The 27,510-nt window shown below is 44.3% G+C and overlaps 3 protein-coding genes across 3 annotated transcripts in view; 1 reads left to right on the top strand and 2 right to left on the bottom strand.

The window, feature by feature from the left end:
- The window catches only part of LOC126544386 (uncharacterized), a 206,226-nt gene that overhangs the window by 163,552 nt on the left and 15,164 nt on the right, over window positions 1–27,510 (top strand). The gene's annotated exons all lie outside the window — the stretch shown is intronic.
- LOC126544395 (uncharacterized) lies at window positions 655–2,978 on the bottom strand. The gene is made up of 2 exons (XM_050191708.3): window positions 2,517–2,978; window positions 655–1,530 (listed from the first exon to the last, which is right to left on the bottom strand). Exons 1-2 carry the CDS (start codon window positions 2,796–2,798, stop codon window positions 883–885), a joined length of 930 nt encoding a protein of 309 aa, XP_050047665.1. The 5' UTR covers window positions 2,799–2,978; the 3' UTR covers window positions 655–882.
- Window positions 6,613–12,278, bottom strand: LOC126543546 (uncharacterized). The gene is made up of 2 exons (XM_055062544.1): window positions 11,896–12,278; window positions 6,613–8,418 (listed from the first exon to the last, which is right to left on the bottom strand). The coding sequence occupies exons 1-2, from the start codon at window positions 12,175–12,177 to the stop codon at window positions 7,213–7,215; spliced, it is 1,488 nt and encodes a 495-aa protein (XP_054918519.1). The 5' UTR covers window positions 12,178–12,278; the 3' UTR covers window positions 6,613–7,212.

Here is a 27,510-nt window from a genome sequence, read left to right as displayed (position 1 = left end):
CGCTCGCGCCACGGACCTAATCCGTACACGAAGTGCACGCACACAGCGTGTCACCGTCCAAGCCGATGTGCCCAGAGTAAGGAACCGGCTCGGTTGCCATTCCTTCTGCATGTTGCGCTGTCACGGTGTACGACTTTAGACGGACTGATCCTGGCGCACGAGTACGAAACGCCAGAGCAGTGCAAGTTTCACCGTACCACCGATAACCCGATTCGACACTTAGTGGAGCAATTTTTGCCCGCTTTCAGAGGCAGAAAGTGAAATGTTAGTGCCAATGCACCTTTAATGTTATCGCGGATGCGGTAGTCAAAGGCTGTCTCTTTGTTTAAGCTATGGCTGATGTTCAATCACTGTGCCAGGGAGAACATTAGTGTGCAAGTAATCCCAGTTTAGGACCCTCTGCGTTTGGTAGAGTACCGTGTAATGACGCAGTTAGTTTCTCAGAAAGGCTCTGAGTGCTATTATAGAGAATTCATAGAGAAGTTACAGAGAATTTGCAGATAATTTGTGCGGATATGTTTCCAGAATATGTCGCGTTTCTGTTCTGTCATCAGCAACAAATTGTTACTCTTTTAGTTGAAACGCTGGGACCAAATGCATAACAGCGGTACACATATGCACGTAAATTTAGTGCAAATGTATGTGAAACGAGGATCCAGGCACAAAAGGAGCAACTTTAATATGTGCATGTAATACTACATTGGTTTAACTGCATTGATTTGCAAAAAAAATACGCACTCTCGAAAGCATATTTCCTTTGTAGCGGGGGAACTTTCTAGAAAAAAGAATTCACTCTTTACAAAATTGAACATATGAGTATAATCAGACTAAGAGGGTGGCCGTAGAGGCCAGTCGATGACGCTGTTCGAAAGAAAAGATTCTTTACACATCTTGTTCTTGGATGTCTTCCAGCTCCGATTTCATGCGCTGCACCTCTCGGTGCATATCACTCACAGTTCGCACCACGTCACTGTGCGCCTTGGTTCTGAGGTCGGCTTGTGAATCGTGTTCCCGCATGAAAGCTTCCATCGTCGCTTTTACAGCGGCCATTCGCTCTTCCAAAGTCGCTTTGAGGGCATCAAACTCCCGCTGAACCTCTTCGTCTCTTTGGACGTTTCCTTCGATTACCGTCAGTGTCAGATTGATTCGCTCCGCCACTTCCCTGATGACGTCCCCCAGTTCTCCCTGCGCGTCGAGGCGCTGTCTGACAACTTCGCCGATTCTCGAACTTATGTGTTCGTTTTCAGTGGCAGCGTTCTGTAAGGACAGCTTTATGTTGTGTAGTAATGATTGGACGTTTTGTATTTCCTTTCTGCCTAAGCCTTCTGAACTTGATGGCGAGTACTTCCTGGCCAAGACGTGGGCAGAGCAACATGACTCGAGGTGTGCGATCATGTCTCTCTGAAGAACCGTCGCCGAGCACTTTTGACAGCGCGTGGAATGGTGGGCGCACTTTTCGTAAAAGTGGTTGACAATGCTTGCAACTGTAGTGATGGTTTCGCAGCCATACTTCTTGTTCCAGCAGGTGACCTGCAGTAAAAAAAACACAAAAAGAAATGTATTAACACTGGGTTTGTATCAGAATAGTTGAACACAAGAAGCAGTTGTTGAAGGCAAGGTCGAATGACTGGAAGTGCGAGAAATATTAATATCGCAAGCCTTTATCACGAGAAGGTTTCCTATAGTCAATGAAAATTTCCCTGGCGATTACGATATTCCTTAATGTGAAATTTGAGTGCAGCGCAATACGGTGTTTTCATTTCACGATATATTGGCTACTGCGGACAATCTCTCTCGTGCGGCCACTGCCCCAATAATCAGGTATCTGCCGGGACTGCCGCGATAATCGGGTAATCAGTTATCACATCAGCCGCCGCAGACAAGACCTCTGCTCATGCAGCGCTTTGTTTCCATATATCGTATCGGTCGACGCTGTCTGCGCATACCATCCGTGAACGGACGACGGTGCGCTAGTCTGGCGCCATCTCGTAGCGTTCGTCGCTGCAGAGCCCGTCTTACGTGGCACTACGCTTTTTAATCTCAGGTTTTCGCCATACCCTCCTCCGCTTTCCGCCTCATGGTTCGGCGGCACCATCCTCCTCCACTTTCCTCCTCGCGCTCTCTTCGTTATAGCGGTCTTTCATCCCCTGCTGCGCTCTGCGTTCGCTTTTTTATCTTTCGCTGTGGTCTTCGCTCGGTTACGCCTGCGCCGACGCTCAACGCAGGAACGGCCGCCTAAGAGCTACGCTCTAGAATCTGGCGTAACAAAGGGACGTCATATCGGCCACATACATTTCTATCACTTCAACAAAAGCGACTTCGTTCGGACGGTAGAATGTCAGACAAGATCGCGGAATGTTGTTTTCAATCAGTTTCGACCTGGGGCTGATTTCATAAAGGTTTTCGTTCATAAGTGACATCGCTGTAACCGTTCAGGCATAAAGCGAAGAGAGGACAATTTCTTTCTTAATAAAGTCGTTTTCATCTTAGAAGCGCTAATAGCGATAATCACATACCTCTCTGTCGACGAGCTTGTCGACAGGAAATTCCCTCCAGTGGACTCCGGCCTCTGGGCACGCTTCGCCGTCCATGACGCAGATGTGGCCTCTGTTCCTGCACTGATCGAAGCACGGTTCGCACATCACGTGGCGACACGGCAGGAAGCCGCTTCTCTTGGGCACGAATCCGCACGCGCTGCACACTCTTGCGTCGTCTATCGGCTGGACGAAGTGCAGGGGCTTCCAGTCCAGCTCCTCCGAAAACCCGAACAGCTTGTACGAGTCCCTCTCGTGTGGCATGGTGGCGGACTAAAACGCACGCGCCGAACTGCCGCTTACCACCCCGCCGTGCCGTCCGAGCGATGCTGTAGGCAGACGGATGTGCATTTCGCATTCTCCACTGGTTGGCACGGCGACTATCGCTCCCTTATCGCATCCTCCCGACTTGTGTTTACCCCCAAGAACAGTGCTGATCTGTCGCTTTTCTGACAATCTCGTTGGCGCCGCAGGCGTGGGATAAAACTGGAGTTGGGCGACCTGCGTCGCGTTCCGCGGCGTACTTTTAAACTCTTTTTTTGGTTGGGAAGCCAGTCTTTAGGCATAATAAATGCGTAGTTACAGATATACCATCAGATTTGTTTCGTGCACGTAGTCCAATAGGGAAGGGAAGTGAGGGCCATGTATCCAGCATTTCATCTCGGGATGCGTCCAGGGAGAAGGTCTGTCGCGCGAAGGTCGCGAAGACGGGCTTGATGAAGTGCGAGAGAAAAATTACACAGTAGGAGCGATCAATACACGTTTCCAATACAGGCGTCGCAGGACAGACAAGAAGAATCATGGAGATCGCAGTAGTGTTGCGGCCAGAAGGCGGTCACAGCCGGCGTACGTTGTGTTATGATGTGAGCACAGCGTAGTGGTGTGCGAGCATCGGTAATTTCGAATACAGTTTAATTTGGCCGAATACTGGGTGTAGGAAAAATTCCATAGAGTCTACATAATGTTAACATAAATGAAAAAGATACCATATCGATACCATACCATATCCTACCATATTTTGAATTGAAAATAGAGAGAGAAAGAGAAAAAAAGAGAGACAGATATATACAAGCTTTAATGAATAATCACCACGACGCTGATTGCCGTTCTCTTGATGGAGTTCATCGCGTTCGCACTGTCAATCTGATGCCTTCTGAAGCAGTTGTTTAGCGAAACACAAAATTTGTGATCGTGCATATACACCAACATATAGGGTCACATAATTCTGCGTAATTACGTAATTTATCGTAGTCGTAATGTTGCTCGTACAAAGTGCTATAATCTTTCTCGTGTCGCTCGTTAAAGCGCTGCTGCAAGTTTGAAGGCATATCGGTCGACTTACCCGGCTTCCGTATTTCATTATTCTTTCTGCCATTATTTTCGTCTCTCCGACTCGCTAGCTCAAACTTAATTTTACCCCTAAGTTAGGCCTCAATTACCTTGGAAAAGTTTCGTATTCGAACACGCTTGGTAGTTCAAAACTAGCCCGCGCTTTAAAATAAAGTCAGCGAGTACGCAGACGTCGAGGTACAAAGCATTGCTTGTGGAACAACCTGGAGAGGAACAGACAAAGAAAACAAGGAGCCGGAAAGAGCCGGAGTATTTTGTGTGTTTCGGAGGACTGGTCTCCGCCAGAGCAGCAACTGCAGCCGTTGCTGTCATGACGTACACATGTCCACTTGTCGAAAGGTCGACTTCAACGACAGTCCGGGATTTTATCGCTGCTCGTCAATACAGGCCTCCACCTTCACGTGAGATTCTTTCTCGCTTGGATGTCTAATACTCGTGAACTAGACGAGTGATTGTCAGAAGAAGCTTTGATGTGACCAACGGCGACCTAACAAGAGAGACCTGCGTCTTCGGACGTCGGCTTTCATTGTTCTAGGCAAGGGGACATGCCGTCTCGTGATTGTCACCCCCATGCAGATACGCATTTTTAGATTTAAACGTAATCGCGTATACCTTGTTTCACAGGTCACTTGGACTTGAATGGATGGAGTGTTTTATTTCGAAAATGCTGGCTCGTGGTAGAAGTGGGGAAATGAAAATGAGTTAGCGAATGGGGGAAGAGGAGCAGCACTGAAGATCCTGCATCAAGCAGTTCCTCACACGTGATGGAGCACCCCAGTCTCCTGGGCATACCGCAAGAGAGCAAACGCCAAAACGTCATCTGTCGTCATGTCGGCGTCATCGCTTACTCGTCGCCACGCTGTCGCAAATTTGTTGTCATCGTGCGGCCGTTGTCGTCAGCCTGCCAATGTCGTCATTGTCACGTTGTCTAGTAAAACACGTCTAGGAGAACTTGCGCCGCCATCATGAAGCACCGTTATCCACGCTAGCAGGCTGCGGAAGTACTGCTAAGGTGTCCATATTATTTTGCGGTCTGCGTAGGCTACGCTTCTACTTTCACAATAATTTTCGTTGGTTTCTGTAGCAATTTAATTCTTCTCCCAGTTCTCTAGCCTTGCGGACTCGTCATATAAAACGTGGACGGTTGGGGTGGATAATTCCTAAGTACGTTTGGATACCGTATGATAGAGCGCCGCTGTATAGGCCGCACCCCCCAGTTTGGCAGATAAAACTTGCGAAAAAAAAATATGCAACTGAGAAATGAAGCTTTCGGTGCGCTGATGCCCGTGCGCGCGTCGGCGAATTTACGAGTGCCGGTACTAGATTGCGGGAGCAGAACTTTGACCTACATGCAAGCTCAGTTTTAGGGTGGTGACAACACCAAAATTTTGACCACTATTTACTGCCAAATTTGGTGAGTAGTCATTTTGATTTCCAATCTCGCTAGAAGTAGCGACGCATTCCTGCCTTTTTTTTTTGTCGTGCTCTGATGTAGCCATGTTGGCGCGCGATCTATTAAATTTGTTTAATTTAGTTATATATACCAATACGCACACGAAAGCTGCATGCATCTTTATTATACTAGTCGCCTTTTCTATTTATTTTAATACATCAAACTTCTTTCTTTTATTGCATGTCGCGCGCCACGTGTAAAACAACAAGTTAAAAGACACGGTGGCGTGCTCGTGGCCGTATTCTATCGCGTCAAGGATGGGAACTGCATTAAGCATTGCCGTTGCCTTCCACTTGTGCGTACTATATAAAGGGTGTTTTTCGAAGTCGGCTGCGATGAAGACTGCCTACTAGACTTTCTAACAAAAACGTAAACGTGCCGCGTACTGCGCTCAGACACGCTGTATGTCTCTGGCTGCAGAGGCCAAAGTTTACTGAAAAAAAAAGGTAATTAGCTTCACGTCACCAAAACTAGCGGAAAACATGGTCTGTCGGCTGGCCTTTCGCCATTTTGATTCCCCACGTTTCATAATTTGTCGCAAAGCTTAACCCGTTAATTTAGCTGGCAGCGGCAAGTCATTATTTGAGTAGGTAAATGTCATCTATTGAAACAAGCGTAATAAAGTTCCAGTTTTTTCTGTTGCTTGAATTCTGTATGTCGCTCAATCTGTTCAATGGATGTACTCATTGAAGTCTCAAGAGTCCGCGCGCATCGCCGCAATTTGGCATGCGCATCACCGCATCTCACCTAATTGTGACCTTTCGCAGACCTCGCTGTTTTATATAATTGTTTACTTGTGTACGAACATCCAGAGCTGCATGAACTTTTTTCTTAGCCTTGGCATCTTTTTTAAGGGGTTCGCGTGTGTGATGGCTTGTTTTAATTATGTGCTTTCACGGGAGAGCTTTGAGGCTTCCGGAGGTTGGGATGCTGTGGTTGAATGATCGGGAAGGACATCCTTCCTCCCGCCACCCACTGTTGCTGTGGTGGCTGCGGGTGAGGAGGACGGCGGTAGGGGAGGAGAATGGCAGACGCATTCTACGCCAACACTCGCGCTGCAGGTTACAACAGGCATATGTGAGCCACTTATACCACTATGTGTTGGTTAACGGCTCCGTTCATAGAGAGATCCGCAATGAAACAACGACCACTTTATAAATATCCTTTCTGTGACTGACATACGCCTACAAGCGCATCTTTTCTTTTACATACAAAGTGATTAGCTTGCTAGAAACGTTAGCCTTTTCTCTTACACTGAAAAACATCGTAGGCAGGTTCTGCAGAATTCTTTATTAAAACAAACACCAGTAGAAATAGACATCGACATATGGAATTGACGGCTGCACTTTTCTGCGAATGAAGGAAAGCAAAAAAAAAAGAAAGAGAGAAAGACATGAGAGATCGCAGTAATGTCAGTAAAGGAAGCAAGACGGCTTATTTGATTAAATGAGGTCCAGGATTGTCCCGTCGATACAGCTGCACGAATTCAGGACAAAGGTCAGGCAGATAACGGTATAGACAAGCATATAAGGTCCCGATGAGCCGGAATATTTGCAGGTTCACTGGTGAGAATGGTAGACAAATTATGAAATACATGGATTCAAGTAAAAAAGTGAGCGAGGACGATTAAATGAACATAACTCTATGCAGTGTCACCGTGCAGTATCACACTGAACTTTCGCAGACTGTATCACATATTGCATGACACTAACTGGCAGAGCACTTAGCACATGACGGTTACGACGCCAGTATGAAAAAGGATTGCTTGATAACTTGCAATGATTTCTTCTACGCTGACCCCAATGACTTTGGTCCGGTTAGACTAGCAACAGATATATGCGCCTTGTTAAGGCCAATCTCAGTCCATTTCAGATGTCAGTACAAAAATGTGAAGCACAGTGCTAGGTTGTCGTGCTCAACGCTTGCGCCATCGTCAAAATTCCGAACGGGAAAATAATCCGAAAAATACCATCGTGAACTTAGGGTCCCTAGTTTAACGTTTTCTGAATATTCATCGACGTTTAACATGTGAACCACTTTTTCATTGACAGTGCAAAGCTTAATCATTTTGGGGAACAGAGTGAGAGGAGCATCTAGCTTTCGCATGACACACACAGCAAAGTAGATCATTTGTTTCCGACATGTAAGACCAAAGGTATACCCTTTCACGTCACTATTTAGAATAGAGATTTGTGCGTTTTCGACGAAGCGGTCATCGGCTTGCAGAAGATCTCTTATCGACGGCCACCCCTTCACGCACCATACTACTTGGCTGGGACCTTTCGGTACTTCTTCGAAGATGCGGAAAGTTCCGACTGGCTCATTATTTCTGTTGTTCCTGTCCCTTAATCTTGACCCTATAAAGAAGACGCTCCCGATTGAGACCTCTGACAAGCGGAGTGCGGCCGTACCTTCTTCTTTTGCTGTTCCACAAAGAGACTTCCCCTTCTTCAATTCTTCTAGTTTAATTGTTACGCTCTGTAGCTCACTCTGCAGCACTGCCAGGTCCTCAAGAAGCTTCTGACGCTCCGTCGTAGCTTCGTGGGCTGAGCTGTCATGACACCATTTATCGGCAGTTCTTTTAATTTCGTCCAACTGAGTGCACAAGCTTGCACCTAAATGCATCAAACGTGCTATCTGCTGTTCTTTAGTTCTGGCGCTTATTTCAACTGCGCTTAATGCCACTCTCGACGTCTGCGACGCCTTCTTCATTTCATTCGCCATCGTCGATAGAGGGCCGAGAATTTCTTCGTGGACAGTTGCACTTTCCCGAAGCTGCGAGTGCAAAGAAGCATTGTTGTGCGATGCGTTTCGACATGCCGAATCTAAGCCCTGAAGAGTCGTCTGGATGTCTTCCATCTCTTTCGCAACTCCTTCGCTTGTTGGTGGCACTGACCTTCTGGTCAGGACATGCTTGGCGCAGTGGGAGTCCAGGTGGACGATAATATTTCGCCGAAGAACCGTCGCCGCACACTTTGGGCAGGACGTGGAGTGGTAGGCACAATCCCGGCGAAAGTGCTCAGTTATGCTGGAGACCACCGCACTTGCTTGGCAGCCGTTCTCTCGGTTCCAGCAGCTGACCTGTCGGAATAGAAGAGAATTAGAAACAGCGGCGAACATTCCTGACGTTAAAATAATGTGATTGAACACCTTTGTCGCACCAAAATTTCCTACGGCTTAACAAAAAATGTGCTTTGTATAATTTTTAGCCGTGTTAACAAAGAACACGTTTTTTTTTTTTTCAGTTTAAGCGTTGTATATGTAGAACACAAGAATTTCTTCTAAAAAAGACAAAAGGGAGAAAGGGTCTTAAAGATATGTGTACATCATATTGAACAATATTGCTCGTGTGTCTGTGTTCATTGTTGTTTTCTGGAAGCTGTTGGCTCTTTGAAAGGTAGGCGTTTTCTGTGGTCATTGCAGGGCAGCACCTTGAAGTACAACGCAAGCATGGCAGCGAAAAACACAGCTGTGGGTAAACTTTGTTGGCAACGTGTCTGATTTTTGTCGCGTATACCACTATCAGACAGCGTTCAACGCCGGACGTAATACCTTACTACCATCGACCAATCACAGTTGTCCACTGGACCGTTGCGACTGATGACAGCATGTATCCTGCTCTCCACAGAACTTGTGGTCACCAGAGCAGCCTATTTCCAGATATCTTCTCTCTTGACTCGCAAACTATAGATTCCTCATCTCCGCCCTAAAATAATATAAATAACCACAGCACACAAAACCCTGCCTCGAAATGCTTCGCTGTATATCAGCCATCGGGAGATCTGTGTAAACTCATACATCATATAACTTGGCATGGCATACATAAAAAGCACTGTGAAGCACTGTGAAGCTGTAAAGCTATGGAGCTGTAAACCCGTAAAGACAATGGGCGATTTCAGAACGCATTTTTTGTTATTCTGGAGTCTTCATACATAGCACTTAAGCGGGCAGATACTTACATGAAAAGTATTACAGACTTCGTGAACGCCTTGAGCGGGCTCCTAAGGCACTTGCAGTTCTTACGCTCAAAGCAAATTTGGTCATCCGTTATGCGTTTTCGTGTTTCACTACATGCTTCTTAGGGGTTCTTAGCGTTCTACCATAAATTCTGCTCGGTTTTGTCGCGAGAGATAAATAGTTCAAAAGTCGTTTCGTGGTGTGTTTGGTCGGCGATCCCCGCGGCTTGCCCAGTTTTGCCCACCACCTTCTAAATATTTCATTGACAAAATGGAGCGTGATGTACCTTACCCCTTCCTTCCGTTGTATTTACTTTATTCACTCGTATTTCGCTTTATCTACTCGCGAAGATCATTCGGACGTGTCATATGCCCCTGAAGACAACTACCAAGACATGCAGCCTATTCAAATTCCGGTGGATGGTATCACTTATCAAATTAAGCAGCTCAAGGTATCTTCATCAGCCAGTATCGATGTAACTTCAAATGCTAAAAAAATATCCGTTTAATATCCAACATCATATTAAACTACAACTTTCGACAGTCTCTATTATCTTGATTACTGCCAGAGGACTGTAAAATTGCTAACGTATTACCCATATTTTAAAATATGGAAATAAGAATTCCCCTGAAAACTACCGTCCTATGTCGCTCACATGCATCTGTTTTAAACTTCTGCCTATAATCGTCTCCCACGTCTACAATCACCTGGAGGCTAATAAATTCTTCGTTCCAAGCCAGCAAGGATTCAGGAACGACATCTCATGCGAAACACAGCTACTGTAATTCACCGCTGTCCTTCATTCTAACGTGAGCAATGGCCTACAGACCGGTTCCATATTTCTTGATTTTGCCAAAGCTTTTCATCGTGTCGCCCATTGCCGCCTTATTTGTAAATTATCTTCCCTTCGATTAGATTCCCGCACATTATCATGGCTTAGGACTTTTCTTTCCCTTCGCAGGCAGTTCACGACGGTTAATAATTCCTCCTCTCACTCTTCCTACTTTTCTTCTGGCATTCCTCTGGGCAGCTTTCTAGGCCCGCTCGTTTTCTTGATCGATACAAATGGCCTGCAAAATAACGTATCAAGTATTAGCATCTTTGCTGATGACTGCATGTTATCCAGATCAAGATACCGCCCCCGGGACCACCTGACCATTCAAGACGATGTTAACATTATCTCTAACTGGTGTAACGCTTTGTTCATGACCCTAACTACTAACAAATGCAAAATTATTTCTTTTGGACGCACGTGTGAGGTTTTCAATTTTTTTCTGCCACACACAAGGAGAAAATCTGTCCCGAATATCATCATCATCATACAAATATCTTCGCACTTACCTTACACCAGGCCTCTCCTGTTATAGTCACATCACTGCTACCTCGGCGAAAGCCTCAAAAACATTAGGGTGCTTACGCTGCAACCTCCGTCATTGTCCCTCTAATGTTCGCAAATTATCCTAACTTTCGTCGACCAACAGCTTGAATGCGCCTTATCCGTTTGTTCCTCTTCCGCTCATTATCAAATTAACATTCCTTAAATTCAGAACAGAGCAGCCCATTATATTTGGAGGAACCACGACAATCATTAGTGTGCCTGAGCTCAAACTCGACCATTCCCTTCAACCATTGGCCATTCACCGTCAAATGTCTCACCTTTGCGTGGGCCACAAGTACGTCTACAGAAATAAAATAGCGTTGTTACACTTTGAACGCCCCGTTTTCACGTCGGACAGGCTACATAATCACCTCAGCTTCACACGAACATTTGGTAACACGAACGCTTTTAACACATCCGCACTTCCACAAGCCATTCATATGTGGAGTCATCTTCCCGATGACATCGCCTCTGATAATAACCTGAATACGTTTCGCCACGACGTAGAGGTACCTTTTTTTTTTGCAATAGCGCTGCAACATGGATTCATAGTTTAAGTTCTTAATCTGCTTATTTGGGATGTGTGGCGTTTTCTTCTTCACTTGCACTCAAGCGCTCTTATAGTGCTTATTTCGCAAACTTATTCTGTTGTGATGCGTTTTCTTTATTTATTTTTTTCTTCGCTTGTATTGGATCCTTGTTTTGTATTTTCCAACTTGGGCTGCCTTGCGTTTCGATGTTCACTTGCTCTGTAACCCTGTTCCTTACTAGTTTGCTTGTGCTTTCGTTATAATAACTAAACCCCTTTACCCAATGCTCCTTCGGCCTGTAGGGTATCTTTAAATAAATAAATAAATAAATAAATAAATAAATAAATAAATAAATAAATAAATATGCTACACTAGATGCGCCCCTCCTTTTCACGCTGAAAGGCATACCATGAAGTTCGACCATTCCCATGAAAGTACTTAGATGTAACCGTTCATGAGACATCACTTATTTCAGCGTTGGCCCCTCATAGGCGACGTGGAACACTCTACCAAAAGCATCTTTCGGGATATGCGTGTTGTACGCATTCGCGTGCGGCCAGACCGATACAGTAAAGCAGCCTTACACGACATCGAGGCTACTTGTTGAGAGTTTTCGAGACAAGACTAGCAACCAAGCCAGTCAACAGCCCATGAGACCCACACATATGAAAGTCTGCGTCGCGCATCGCCTACCTCACTCTTCATCATCTTCTCCACCGGAAACTCCCTCCAGTGGACTTCGTCTTCTGGACAGAGCTCGCCCTCCAGAACGCAGATGTGGCCCCGGGCCTTCAATTGCTCGTAGCAGTGCTCACAGAGAACATGGCGACATGGAAGGAAGGCGCTCTTCCTGGCGACCACTCTGCATGCACTGCACACCCTGATGTCGTCGACGGGTCTGAGGAAGTGCAGGGTACACCAGTCGAGGTCTTCGGAAAACCCGAACACAGTGTATGGGTGAACTTGTGGAGGCATGGCGACAAATGGATGCAGGGCCCCGGCGCTCGCACGGCTACAGAAGCACTGCGACAGTGAAACCTTCACTGCTTATCGTGAAGCGGCCCTTCGACGTTGCCCCTGGGTGTCATCGTCGTGTTCGGGAGGCAATCAGCAACCGCCGCGACTCGTGCTGTGTTTGCTCAGGCGATAGCACTGTCCAACCGAACGGCGGGCAAACATTATCCCCCAAAGGAACATGGAGCGGCTACGTGCCTGAATTGCGCATTGAAAAGCAATCGAGAAACTAGTATTCCGTTCTTGGGTTTCAAGGTTATCGTTAAAGATCAATACCACCACAAATTACACAAATAATAACTTCTAGTCACACTTCATCTTCTAGATCGAGTGATGGCAGAGTGGTGCTGTCACTCACGCCAGACCTGCCGGGAGCACCGATATCGATGTACAGAGAAAAATTTCTTCTGAACACTTTCCACATGATCTTTGTTACACCGTCAAGTACTGCCCCTAACGCCAGCTGCATGCTTCAGCATAGGTTGGCAGAGGGATGCGCACAGCTTAAGAAACACAACTTTGTCTCTAAACTCCCTCGAGATTCGGCTTTCTGTGCCCAGTGTTTGCAGTTGGCGTTCAGTGACCCCTTCTATGTGTCAGTCAAAGATAATTGCAAAGCGGGAATGCCAGCAATAAAACCGAGGGCGTCGAAGTGAGCGCTGATAAATGATATATTGGAGGAAGTACACGGCTGGTTAAGCCAAGGCAGGCGCTTAGAGGATAATACCTTTCTGCCAACTCATTGCATAAACATTTTGTTAGCTCACCATGAAGCTTCATGGATAGCATTTTTAGATATTATTGGAGCTTACCAGAACGTAGACAAGGAATTGCTATGGGACATTCCAAAACACGAGCTCATAGCTGACGATTTCGTGTAGTTCTTGAGAGAGATATGCCTATATATATATATATATATATATATATATATATATATATATATATATATATATAGAGAGAGAGAGAGAGAGAGAGAGAGAGAGAGACCACTGAGCGCAAATCATATAGGAAGGCCAGAAATTCACATAACTAGCAAAAATTCATCTAATACTGAAGCAGAGATGTCCTCTGCCTCCATCATTGTTTGCGCTTTGTATGAAGGGCATATAAATACGATGGCGAAACGGTGAATTATGGGCTCTATGACGTAAAATGGTACCAATGTGTTTTCAAATCTCCTGGCGTGAAATTTACGTAAGCGCCGACGCTAACATTGGGACAGGCGACCCGCAGCGTTGTTTGAAAGTCCCAATCGCAGACTCCTCTTGTTTGCAGGAATTCACTTTAGTTTGCTTTCAAAACAAATAGCCTCACGCATATAGACAGATTTTTGTTAGCTGATTGGCTGACGAGAGGCGAGGAGCATGCAGAAGCGGAGAGGGTTTTCGTGGGACCAAGCTACTGCTTTGAATGTTGATAAGGGGGTGAGGAGAGTGGTACCGGTGTCTGCGATTGGTCCGCTTTCCCTTGCTTAGCTTGCGGTTGCTGTTCAAAAATCTCGTGGCGTGCAACGAAAGCTAAATATTCCACTTAAAACGGTTTCTAAACAAAGAAGAATTGGCAGAGCGTTGTTGTATACGTGTCTAAAGGGATCGAGAACGTTATACTGACATGGACATTTTTTTTATTATACCCAGAAAAATTCATTCTCCGCGGCATCTCCAAGTAGCCACTGCCAGAGGGATTGGCGGGCCGCCATCCTTTCTTTTATTTAGAAGCAGGGAAGTGTGCGGCTTTTCGAAAAAAAAATATTGATTTTTTTCTCCAGGTTAATGCATCTTTACTGCGTACATGGCTTTGTGACCTGCTCGGTTTTGGTGTGTTTTGTGCCGTCACAATCAATACCGGCGGGCTATTGGCAAAATGGTGTAGAATCGAAACTAATTATTTTTAATTTCTGTGGTGAAATCATTCATAATCAGTGTGTACACGTAATATCAGATAGAGATTTTTCACGGTTTTCATGACTTCGCATGAGAGACAGGCAAAACACGCACCATTATATTCTAAAATGAAAGGGAAACGGAATGGAGCAATATAAAATATACAGCACTTTGGAGCTGCAATAAATATGAGGTGGGAGAGTGCTTCAAAAAGGAGTAATGCTGCCAGCGCTAACTTCCAAAAACCCAGATATGGGCTCAAAGTAAGAGATGTTGGCAGAGTAGTAAGTCAACTAAAGGTCGTTTGGCGATCCTTATTTGGGGCAACTTACGATTGCTCCCGGTTGTGATATAAAAGTTAAGGCACCTTTCCCATCGGATGACATGCAGAAGCTTAGAAGTGTTTGATCTGAACACATGTGCTGTTGTAGCGACATTTAGGGTCTACTTTCAAACTAGCAAATAACGCAGTGCATGGTGACATGGGGTTAGTCATTTTTTAACTCAGAGAAGTGCAAGGCACAGTTAGGTATCAAGAAAGACTTAGCAGCGCGCATAAAAATAAGTGCTTGGCCAAAGTGCAGAAATATCTGTACTCCCAAAGCGGGGACATGGAAAGGAAAGCTGTATAAAATATTTGGCATATAAATACAGGATAATCGAACATGTAGATAGACAACCAGCAGTCATAAAAAAGGAGAGAACCAGAGACGCTAAACGTTACGCGAATGACCTAAGCAAGAGAAGCCATGGAGATTTACAAGTTAGGAAAAGAAAACAAACTGGAAAAATCTGCATGATAACACAAGAGGCATTGTCTTGCTATGAGATGCCTGAACTGGGCTGCCTGATGAGAAAAACATACCGGATCAAATATTCACAAAAAATGAGTTATGTGTCCGCTGCAGCAATTGTTTAACATAGTATAGGTGATTGAAAAAAGAAGAAAAGATCGGGAGATAGGTACAATGCTAGAGTGCAATAGAGATCGTGTATCGGGTGTTTTTTTGCAAGGTCAGCATTTCTTTAAATTGCCTATGACAGATTGCAGAATTCTCACCGTTGACCTAAAATCCTCGATGAGGCGGCCATTAGTCCTAGGAGAAATGATAATAGAAACGATGCTCGAATGCTTACCCTGGTGCCACCACGTTGAACGGGATAGAAACAGCTTTATCTCGCCCAGACTCGAGCCGTGCTTAGTCAGGTGATAGCATTGCGCTTTTTTATCTACAGGCAAGTCATATTGTTAGAAATAGAGACAGCGAGAGAAAGCTCTTTGTTGAAATATGGAGAATTCTGCCAGCGTATATGCAGGCTCCTACATGCTGCTCTGCATAGATAAGGGGATCGGGGACAGAAAACCCGCCGTGGTTGCTCAGTGGCTATGGTGTTAGGCTGCTGAGCACGAGGTCGCGGGATCGAATGCTGGCCACGGCGGCCGCATTTCGATGGGGGCGAAATGCCAAAACGCCCGTGTACTTAGATTTAGGTGCACGTTAAGAACTCCAGGTGGTCGAAATTTCCGGAGTCCTCCACTACGGCGTGTCTCATAATCAGAAAGTGGTTTTGCCGCGTAAAACCCCATATATTGATTAGGGGACAGAAGGGCTCTAGGAGGAAGAGGCCGGCAAAGGTCAGATAACAAGGAGTGGCTACGTGCCTGACGACGCGCATGAAAAAGCAAGCGACAAACTAGTCGACTTTGACCGATCCGTGGGTTTTAAGATAAATACAAATGATGAACACACCGTGAGGTGAGAGGCCCGCAGTTGTTTTGATGAGTCCATATCTCTGTTACTCTAATTATTATTTTTCTGTTTAATTTCTGTACGTCAGAATGGTCTACTAATTTGCTTTCAACAGCAGCTGTGCGTGTCCCTCCTGTAGTTTGCCGTGTTTCGAATTTAGTGTTCAATAGAAATAGGTCGGTTATGAACCAGCTGTCCTGCGGTTATAGTAGAAGCTATTGATGGTGTAGTGTACCTGACGGACGATGTAGTGTCTCTTGCTCCGCTTTCTTTTGTTTGGTCCCCACTTCGTGCCTCCGAACTTATACTAAATGAGTCATTTCACGTCACATGCACTTCCTGGAAACTCGACGCCCTCGGACTCCTTATTTTTAAAGGAAGACATTTATTCGTCAAAAGAAATCGAATGCAATATTTCTTGCGAAAAACATTTGTCTTCGGCCTGAGCGCATCTTGAATTCTAGCTTTGAAGGGAAAATAAGATGTGGCAGAAATATTTAATAAGGAACAGCAATAATTCAGAAAAAGCGACAATTTAGACTCGATGATACTTTAAACAGGTTGTGCACTGCTACGTTTCTTCGTTTGCATGCCTCCACTTTGTCTTACATCTATAGAGATAGACCTACCGTGCCAGTTGTTCGATGGTGACGATAGTCTACTGGTTACCTGCACTATTGATCGGTAGGGATTAACACAGATCAGTGTCAACACGATCGAAAGCGCAGTCTGTAGACTGCAGTCTGTGAAGTGCCGGCCATTGGATGAGACAGGTTTTTATTGAAACGATGCTTTATTTGCCTACCATTCCCTTCTTTCACCGGGGTGGGCCACTGGTCGGGTTTTCACCGAGTAGAATCCTCGTCACTCTTGAAAACAAAGAAAATGAAAGCACATCCGACAGCGAGATTTGCGGTTCGCCTCCATGGCATAGGAGCCCCATGTGGTGACTAGTAGGCCACGAATCAATGTGTGGTACAAAAACACCGAGGTAGAGAGAAAACAAGAGGTGAAATGCAGGGTGACCCAGGTAGAGACGCTCATTGGCCGCAGTAGAACTGGCAGCCTAATACACCCTGATGTAGGGCTGAAACTCTTTCTTGCACATAAGTGGGTAATATGTTTCGAGACACTCTGACACTGAGCTTCTTCCTTCACACATTTCCACAATCTTTGTGATCACTTGGCGAAGAAACTTGGAAATGGGCGGTACATTGAAACGAAACAGCCAGATGTTTTTTTTTTTCTAGTGGTATAAACACCGAACAACCTTACAGTATTGTGAGGAGCAAGGTAATCATTATCGTGTACTGGTAAGAACCTGATCTAGTGCACCAAATTGGCACGGATCATAACGGCAATGCCCACAACGGGAGATTGGTCAAGAAATTGGCAGTAAATATCAGTATCACGCCAATTCCAACTAATTTTTGCGATGATGATTATGATATCCATATCGTGAAAGATACCCACAACGGCGGATCGGGCAAGGAGCGTGTCTGCGAATACATTATGATGATGATTTCAATGCTATGGCACACACCCACAAAGAGGAATTTCCCAGAAAGCGGATGGTACATGTTGCGTCAATGCGAATTAGCGCTTTGAGATGATGATTATCATTTTTATTAGGGTTGCAAATACGAACAGTTATTAGCCAACAAACCTATCCGTGTGTTGGTTATTATAGAGATCGCTATACTGGGCCCGAGAGGGACAACATGGCATAGGCCAAGAAAAGGACGTTACGCATTTGTGCGAATGTCAATTAGGTCTTTGATATGATCGTCGCAAGCTAATGATGGGTATGATTTTAATAATCTATCTATCTATCTATCTATCTATCTATCTATCTATCTATCTATCTATCTATCTATCTATCTATCTATCTATCTATCTATCTATCTATCTATCTATCTATCTATCTATCTATCTGTCTGTCTGTCTGTCTGTCTGTCTGTCTGTCTGTCTGTCTGTCTGTCTGTCTATCTATCTATCTATCTATCTATCTATCTATCTATCTATCTATCTATCTATCTATCTATCTATCTATCTATCTATCTATCTATCTATCTATCTATCTATCTATCTATCTATCTATCTATCTATCTATCTATCTATCTATCTATCTATCTATCTATCTATCTATCTATCTATCTATCTATCTATCTATCTATCTATCTATCTATCTATCTATCTATCTATCTATCTATCTATCTATCTATCTATCTATCTATCTATCTATCTATCTATCTATCTATCTATCTATCTATCTATCTATCTATCTATCTATCTATCTATCTATCTATCTATCTATCTATCTATCTATCTATCTATCTATCTATCTATCTATCTATCTATCTATCTATCTATCTATCTATCTATCTATCTATCTATCTATCTATCTATCTATCTATCTATCTATCTATCTATCTATCTATCTATCTATCTATCTATCTATCTATCTATCTATCTATCTATCTATCTATCTATCTATCTATCTATCTATCTATCTATCTATCTATCTATCTATCTATCTATCTATCTATCTATCTATCTATCTATCTATCTATCTATCTATCTATCTATCTATCTATCTATCTATCTATCTATCTATCTATCTATCTATCTATCTATCTATCTATCTATCTATCTATCTATCTATCTATCTATCTATCTATCTATCTATCTATCTATCTATCTATCTATCTATCTATCTATCTATCTATCTATCTATCTATCTATCTATCTATCTATCTATCTATCTATCTTCGCAGGCTGAACAAGGGATCCGGATTATCTACGAGCTGGCCCACTATATATGTGGTCGTTCCCTTGTCGTCATTCCAGCTTTGCGATCTGACCTTCATGCTGTCATAGTCGCGAATTTTACGTGGACCCAGTAGCCCAAATTCTTTAATAGCGTAAGCTAATAGGTCTGTACTCGTGGTCGTGATGCCATCGTGGTTGTAGCATCAACGTCATTCCAGCTTTGTCATCCTACTCTCATGTCGTCGTTTTCACGCGGATGTCGTCCTACATTCGTCAAGAATTTGTTGTCGTACCGTTGTCACGATGCCGTTGCGGTCGTTCTATCGCCCTCACTCCTGCTTCGCATCTGACCCGCGCCACGCCATCGTTGTCACAGAATCTTCGTCGTAAAGTCTTTGGGATACGTTTGGTCCTCGTGCCATAGTCTTCGTACACTCGTAGCCATCGCATTGTCTTTATACCGCTGTCATGCCATTGTCGTCATTGCATCTCATGCACTCGTTCTTATACCGTCGTCTTGGTGCCATCGTCGCCCTTTCATCGTCGTCATTCTAAATTCGACAACCCACTTTCGCGCTTCCGTTCTCGTCGCGCCAGTAACACAGTAATGGCCGTACCATTTTCGTCACTTCAGCTTCGTCATTCGCCTCTCGTCATACTGTCATCATGCAATCATCGTCACACCATAGCATCCTTCGTGAATTAATGGTCGTCCCGCCTCGTGGTCATACTTTTGTAGTCATCCCATTGTTCTTATGCCGTTGTCATGCCTACGCCGGCATTGCGTTACCATCAAATCATTGTCATCATCTATTCGTCATCGTGATGTCGTCGTGGTGTTTTCATCGTCATCACTCAAATTCGTCATCACACTCTTGTCATGGCAACACCGACGCACCATTGTCTTCACACAGCCGTCGAAATCACATTCTAGTCATGTCTTTGTTGTCATACAGATTCCGTCATAACATCGACGTCATTCCATCTCCGTCATTCTAGCAATAATGCTTCTGTCGCTACTCAACCGTGAATATGCCACCGTTGTCATGCCATCGACCTCATTGCGTCATCTTCAGACAGTCACTGTAACGCCGCCGTCATGCCATCGTGGTCGAATCATTGCCGTCATTCCAGCTTCGGCGTCCATCTGTCGTCATACAGTCGTCGCCATCACATTGTCCTCATGTCATCACTGTCACGATGTCGTTAGTTCAGCGGCGTCATCATTCCAGAATCGTCATTCATTGTCGTCATGCCTTCGTCGCCATATGGCATTAGCCGTTCCATCGACGTCATCCATTCTTGATCATTCCGTCGTTGTCGCAGCCACCATGCTTATACCATGCCACCATTTATGGGCGACTTTGCAAGCGAGAGGAATACAGAAGAGGGCTGATACCAGTGGGCAGTATGTGTCCTATATAGCCGAAGCAACTGATGTCTCAGAATGACTGGTACTGATTTTAATTGAACGGGACTTCAGCAAAGTAACCACTTGGGCTTGTTGGATGAACATACTAGAACGCTACGGCGCGGGAACCGACGGACACAAAGGAGGCAGCGTTGCGTCTGTGTACGTTGTGTTCCTCCTTTGTCTCCGTCAGTTCTTACGCTGTAGCCTTCTAGTGACTTCAGCAATATGGTGTCTCGCTGCATAGCTTCAAAGCTAATCGCATTACCGTCGTTAGTCTTCGTGAGATGGGTTCTGCCTTAACCTTTTTTCCTGAACCGTCTCCACCCTCGGCCGGTTGCGCATCTTTAGGTGATCTGGCAATTTCCGGATTCCTCTGGGGTAACTGTATCAACGCCCACCTTAGCGTGCACACCCGATCAACACAGGTGGGCATGACGCAGAACTCTCAACCTCAACTTGTCCTTTAGCGCCGACCTCCAAGCAGCTGTGTTACATGGGCACGTCACAAACGCCGGAAATGAAGGTCGCTCGGTGACAGTGACAGTGACAAGAACTTTATTAAGAGTGTCCTGAGGACACTCGCTCTCCTGAGGACACTCGGTCGCTCGCTTTTATTCACATTACGGACCGTTGTCATCAAGCTCAATCACCGTTTTATTTTATTCTTATTTTTCATGTGTCGTTTGAGACGGGTCCCATCATTACATAAGCCGTTTCGAAATTGGGAACAATATAAAGATTGTGTCACATTTAATTAACCCCACCATCTGCTACTCGGTGTTTTATTGGTTAGCTGTATTGTCGGTACTTGCCGCTAAGGCCGCAATAAACTAATGACGACCATTGCAAATCATTCCTACGCCCTTAACAGATTGCACCAAATTTTGTCACCAAAAGCCACACTTCGATTCACCGAGAACATGGCTGCCGGTGGTTGATTTATGTACCTGCCGTGATTAACACGGCATGTACACAATGTACTTCGCTGAAGCATAAATTATGGTTATTAACACTAATGAACTGATTGATACCTGGAAGAGAGAAACTCTTTAACCCGTGCAGTAACAAGAGGGTGAATATTTATCAGTGTTATTTTCCTAATAACCGACTGGGAGGTACCCTACCGAAAGCTTTGGAAGAATCTAGAAATATAGAGCCGACTTGAATACCAGCATCAACAGATGAATGCAGATCATGAATGAATCCAGCAAGTTTCGTTTCGCATGAGTAGCCTTTACGGAAGCCATGTTGGTATTTAAAGATCATATTATCTTTTAAATAGTTATTTAATTGTGAATGAACCACGTAATCAAGGAGTTTACAAACGGGCTAGATAGTGAAATGGATCAATAATTGAGTGTTGATGAACGGTCGCCAGGTTTGAATATTGGTACAACCTTGGCCAACCACCAGTCACAGGAAACTGAAGCAGATGAAAGAGACTGCGTTACAAACCGTACGTGCCATTGCATGCCATTATGCCTTACCCTAATATTTGCACTGAACTTAATGATAAATGCTGCTCCTAAATATAACGCAAGGTCATTTTGCAGGTCCATAAAAATAAATACCTCCGAAGACTTATCTCAACGATATAGCGACGGGCCACAAAAAGGATTCCTCTCCAGGACTTTCCGGCGAACTGGGCCGAGATGTTGTCTAAGGTCGTTCATGCCTCACTCTTACCAGAACCACTCGAGACTCTGATCAAGTCACTACCTTGTAGTAATGAAATATCCTTCTCGTTTTACCACCGTGATGCCCGTCTTCGTCGTCGTGTCATGATATCTGCGGTGAAGCCCACCTCACCCGGTCCTTGTATTACGGAGCAATGTCTCTCTAGCGGCCACGTAGCACGCGGTTAATTGTACGTACGTGTAACCTCTCGCCTTCGGTTCATGACGTCTTCTGATTTTGCGATGGATGCTGTCTACAGTAAAAATTCTTGCATCCATGTGAGCCTAAAAAGTGCGGAACAACAATTAACATTCATATAAGCACTGGCTATGGAACAAACGCATTTTTAGATTAGAGTGTTGCGTTCATTTCCCCCTTTCAGGTGCTAACAGTGTTCAACAAGGGTGTTGCATTCACTAGTATGACTCATCGCTTGTTAAATATCGCGAACATAAAATTTTGCAAGAAAGGCCAATAAGTGATGCTCCAGCATATTAAGGTGACTTCGAGTAGTTAATGAACTTTTCGCTGAACAAAAGTTGCAAATGCTTTGTTGTAGCTGGGTACCTTAAAGGTATCATACTCATACTGGAGCTACGCAGTGATACAAACGAACGTACTCACCTGTACTGCTCGCTTAGAAAAACGAGCGTTCAGTTCAGTGCACTTACTAACCAGCACCGCTCAGAGATAGTTGTGTAATGGAATGCACATGTCCGGAATATTTGTAGTATTTCGAACTCTGAACTACTGTATGTTATCACACACACACAATACGAACGAAGATGTAAAGACGAGGTGCAATGTCGGAGCCATGAAGGAGCTAAAGGTAAAAGTAATTATTTTATTATAACACGACAAAAAGAGCTGCGCCGGGTCTTGGTGATATGCGACAAAGAAAGAACACTTAGACTATAAATATATACGCTGGCCAGGATACATGCTTATTATTCCGCGCGATAACTATGGAACACGCAGATGTAGACTGACATAAGACGAGCCTTGTCTAACAACTGAGACTTATTGTATTTTTTTGCATGTTTTTGTTTTCAAGCGTTTCGTTGAATAAATTGCAGTTGTTAGACAGCGCTCGTCCTGTGTCGTTCTACCTCTGTGTTTTCCGTTGTTTTTGCTCTGATTAATAGAAATGCATCCGTTCAAGCTCTCCCATCTTTCTACCTCACTGGCCAGGATATTACGACCGCTAATTTGACATTCCGTGCATGAAAAAAGAAGAAGCTTTGTAATGCAGCTGTGGTCATAAAGGAATTTAGGTTAAAGTTTCTTTCAAGGCCCCGTTAAAATAGCTCCACCATCCCAGGACAGTCTTTTGACATGAAACAAACGTGCCTTTTTTAGGTATGCGTTTTATGATGCCCATGTCGGAATAAAATATTTCCTTCGCTGGATTGCAACTATGCGAGTAGGAATAGCTCGTTGTTTCCTGAGATAAGCATCATTGCACTGGAGATAAGCGCGCGGGCGTACTTGAGTTTGAGCAGTATGCATAGTACAAACGGCTTGTGGTTCCACGTTATCGCCGTTCTGTCCGAGGAATTATCTAATAGCCAACAAAAGCAAGCATAGATGTAGTGAAAAAGTTGACGGAAGAGACAAAGTATGCTTCGCTTTAAAATCATAAACACAAAAGCGCAGCATAGAGCAATTAATTTCAGCGACAATACTTGACATGGCGCAATTCGTATTTAACAAACTCTGGCTATGTGTAACTTCAACAACACTTGCCTTAATTTTGATCCCCTAAAGCTTGTTAGCTCAGGACGAGTCATTCATAGTAAAATATCAAATTCTTACATTCCTTCAAACAACGTTTGGTAGTAGCACCAGGGCTGACCTATTACTGCAGTATAGATTCTGCCCGTGCCATTCGCTCTTTCAACTACTTCTCAAAAATTAGAGGTAAATTTAGGTGCGGTAATCTGAAGAAAAGGTAATTGAGCTTTTCAGCACTTTGCCACCCATGAAAAGGCCAATATTGACTGCTTTCTCAGTGTACACATTCAACCTACTTCAGCAAGTTCGAGGTGTTTGTTGCTTGAGGAACACTTAGGATGGATCTGCTTAGCGAAACTGACACAGCAGCTCGGTCCGAATTTGTGGGTAAAATGCGCCTATTTGACCGTATGGTTGCAGCCAGCAAAAATCCGGAGCCTCATTTAACAATAGTATGGGAGCCATTGAATGAATATATCATCATCACCACAGAATGTAAAAAACCTAGTGAATTAATATAACGCTTGGGGTGCCTTCTTTGTGAGGCGAGTATGCGAGGTGGTCTTTAAAGGACTGAAAAAAACACATAGTTATAAGTTTGTATAAACCTCAGGGGCTCGAGACGTCGTGATGCAGGAGGTACATAGGTTTTGCTCTATGAAGCGGTCTAAGCGGCGCTCTGATACCTCGAAATAAATTTAGGTGTTACAATGGGTGCTGGAAAAAACTGCTTCGTGGCTTCAATTCGAAGTTCTAATGAACGCGTGGATTTCACGAACAAGGCGTTCCTCACCATAACGATATTTGGTTGCTTCTATTGCGGGAGAGGTGGGCCATATTGTCGATAAAAGCTGCTGCAGGCTACTGTGAAACATTATATCGCTTGTAATGACTTACCTTTTAATCTTAACCACGTAACGTTTCTTCCAGGTGACTACTGTTACAGTATTACTAAGTATATACTATCATGACGCGCACTCGTGTCAACAGGCTAGAACCTAATGGTTTTTTTTGGGGAGCTTAGTAGTTTGAGAGAACGGTGAAAGTATACAATCACACTTCTTTCATCCAAAATTCGCACTTCGCTCTTCCTTTTACGCATGGATGCAGTGCCCACATTTTCCTAGAACATCTCACTAGAGCAATACAAATCTTGATGAAAGCTTCGCAGAGTGTTTCCTTTTCAAACATCTCTTTATAACGTTCACACCACAGACCAAGATTACTATTCCGTGTAAAATGCAATGTCTGCATAACTAAGTCGCCAGAGAACGTTATGTTTCGAGCTGAGCATCATACGAATATTGCATGCCGAATTTGCAGACATTCTATTTACACGAAATTTATGGACAGACACGGCGTACCTCTGCAGGGCAGAAGCCGCAGGCCCCTTCAACGCTACACAGCTTTCGATATGCAAGCTGCAAATTTTCATGATTGACGCGGTTTCGAAGAGTGAAAAACACGGATGGCGCCCCCTATACACGCAGCGTGCGCTCAGCCAGCAAGCGCGCACGGCAATTCAGGTAGAGACCTCCTTTTACTTGCGTTGCCATTATGAGTGTCAAACTGGACAAACGTGCTTGTGTCTTAAAGGGCCCCTCACCAGGTCTGGCTATAAAGAGCTGACAAGCACAGGGCATACAATGTGCGATAACGACCGTGTCTGCAAGGTATTACATCGCTATGCGCCGCAGCGAGTTCTGAAATTTCAAATCGTGCGCCGTCTTACCTTCTCGTCGCGACCGCCCATTCCCCACCGGACGATAACGTACGGGGCTAGTGCACCTACGTACGCGTGTTCGAGCTGTGACGTCACTGGTGGTGACACGTGACTTCGAGAATTATTCAAGCCATCTTCTATTATTTGTGCAATATGTGCTAGAACCGACGCATGAAAACTTGGAAAAATAATAAAACACACAAACCGAATGTCTGCATGTTTTCGCTTTACATCGCAGCGCAGCAAGAGAGATGTACTTCCGTTTCGTCCGCTTGTTCCCACGTCATGCAGTCGCGCGCGCAGACACCGAAACTATGTCATTTTCTACCGTGTTGCAGCGCGGGATCATGCTCTTTGATCCACTTGTGTCTGCCCCGGTGTTCGTGCAGCACTGACTTATACCACTAGTCAGGTGTCCTCGTGCAAGCACGCAAAATCGTGTGCTCCGCGAAACGAGACAATCGCAACAGTTCGCATGCGACGCCGTCAGCAGAAGTGCGCCGCGCCGCAGAAAAGCGAGGAGAAAAAAATATGAAGGCGGGGCCCGTGACGCATGCGTCAGGCGAACCTCGAGGTCCGGTATGGGAGAACGCAGGGAAGGAATTTCGCTTGCGGAGGTTAGACGGCGCAAGTGGAGAGAGCGTCCCTTTTTTTGCGGTGAAGCTCGCCCGCTGAAATCATGGGTTCGCGACACTGAAATATTTTCATCTCGCCTATTATCGAGCCGATTTGAAAAAAAAAAATAATTTGCGGCAGAACACCCCTTAGAGGACACGTAACAACTTCCAGCGTATAATTGAAATTTGCTATGGGGCCTGGTGAGGGATCCTTTAAGGCTAAAATTGGACGCGGTGCTAATAACACTTAGCGAAGTCGTCATGCGATCGCAAACCTTGCAGCGTGACGTTGCAAGGATGACAGCCGATGTGAGTAGGCCTTGTTTTACAAGACGTTAGTATGTCGTGTAAACATTTTGATCGTCACTAAACTGCGTGTGGCGGTTCCGCAAACACGTCACGCGATTTCTCTGCATGAGTAGGTTATATATATATATATATATATATATATATATATATATATATATATATATATATATATATATATATACACGGGCTCTTGTAACATTTATGACCATGTGTTGGCGTGTTGAGGCTAAGTCATCGGCGTTGCCACGAATCTGAAATCTTTGTCATTATCATCAAATAGATAATTTTAGGCGAACATGAACGCACCAAGGAAACGTCGTTTCAAGCATAGAGAGTCGCTGATGAGTTATGTAAATCTAAATAAGCTATATGTTTCTAATCAGCTTAACCAGTTTTTTTTTTCTTTCGCCACCTGGATTTGATGATTTTTTTACTACTCATACACGTATTTTATAGGTTTCTTTTTCAGCAGTCCAAACGACAAGGACAAGACTAGTGCACATACACACCGCTGAGGATGTGCACACGTCTCGTCCTTGTCCTTTGCGCTGTTCAAAAAGAATGTCACACCAACTTGCCCAAGCTGCAGCAGTGTGTGTATTATGTAGCATTACCGAATATCCTGCACAATAACCTGTAATGATGCAGAATTACCTATGTCAGTGGCGGTTTTTTACTGACTGCCACAAATGTCCAGTTTCAGTGTTTCTAGTCCAAAACTTTTAGCGCATTTATTCGCGTACAGTGTGGCAAGCAATCTAGGCCCTCTCCTCCAGGTTGATTAGGACAATGGCCTTAAAGACAATGACACCTACCGACTCAATCGCGCGTATTCGTGCGTATTCGTGCGTATCAAGACGTGTGTGTTAGGTATCAAATAAAAACAGAAATCTATAGTTTGTGGTAACAAAGTGAACGCAAGTAGATTATATAATTTTTTTGAAGTATCAGTATGATAGAACACAAAAAAGCGAGGTTCAATGTTGCAGAAGGGCAGTAAAAAAATGACTATCACAATTCATTAGTCGATTATAAATGAATATTTCTTTTATGCTGCCTTTACTTTCTTTCAAGAAAAAAAAACATTTTAGTATTTACGTTCCTACAACTTGGTTTAAACTTTTCCATTCTGAATATTTTTTCACTAGGAGCTTTCTGTCTCAGAAACCACTACAGAGATGTTTGCTTAGCCGTGGAGGAATTCATGGTGATTTCAAGAAGTTTCTTCTGAATTCTTCATACGTTATTTTTATTCATTTTCTGCTGGCAATTTTACCAATGGTAATATCAAGAAGAACTCCCTAATACTACCCAAAGCTTGTCCAGTCCTCCGCTGTTGGTATGTGCAATCGTAAAATGAAACCCAGTCCAATCCAATAGAACCACGGTTCTCAAAAGACCATTCGCAAATATC

Source organism: Dermacentor andersoni, chromosome 10, assembly GCF_023375885.2.
Source record: "Dermacentor andersoni chromosome 10, qqDerAnde1_hic_scaffold, whole genome shotgun sequence".
Classification (NCBI taxonomy): Eukaryota; Metazoa; Arthropoda; class Arachnida; order Ixodida; family Ixodidae; genus Dermacentor; species Dermacentor andersoni.
The sequence above is the reverse complement of the archived record's forward strand: the minus strand, read 5'-3'. Positions and strand labels throughout refer to the sequence as shown.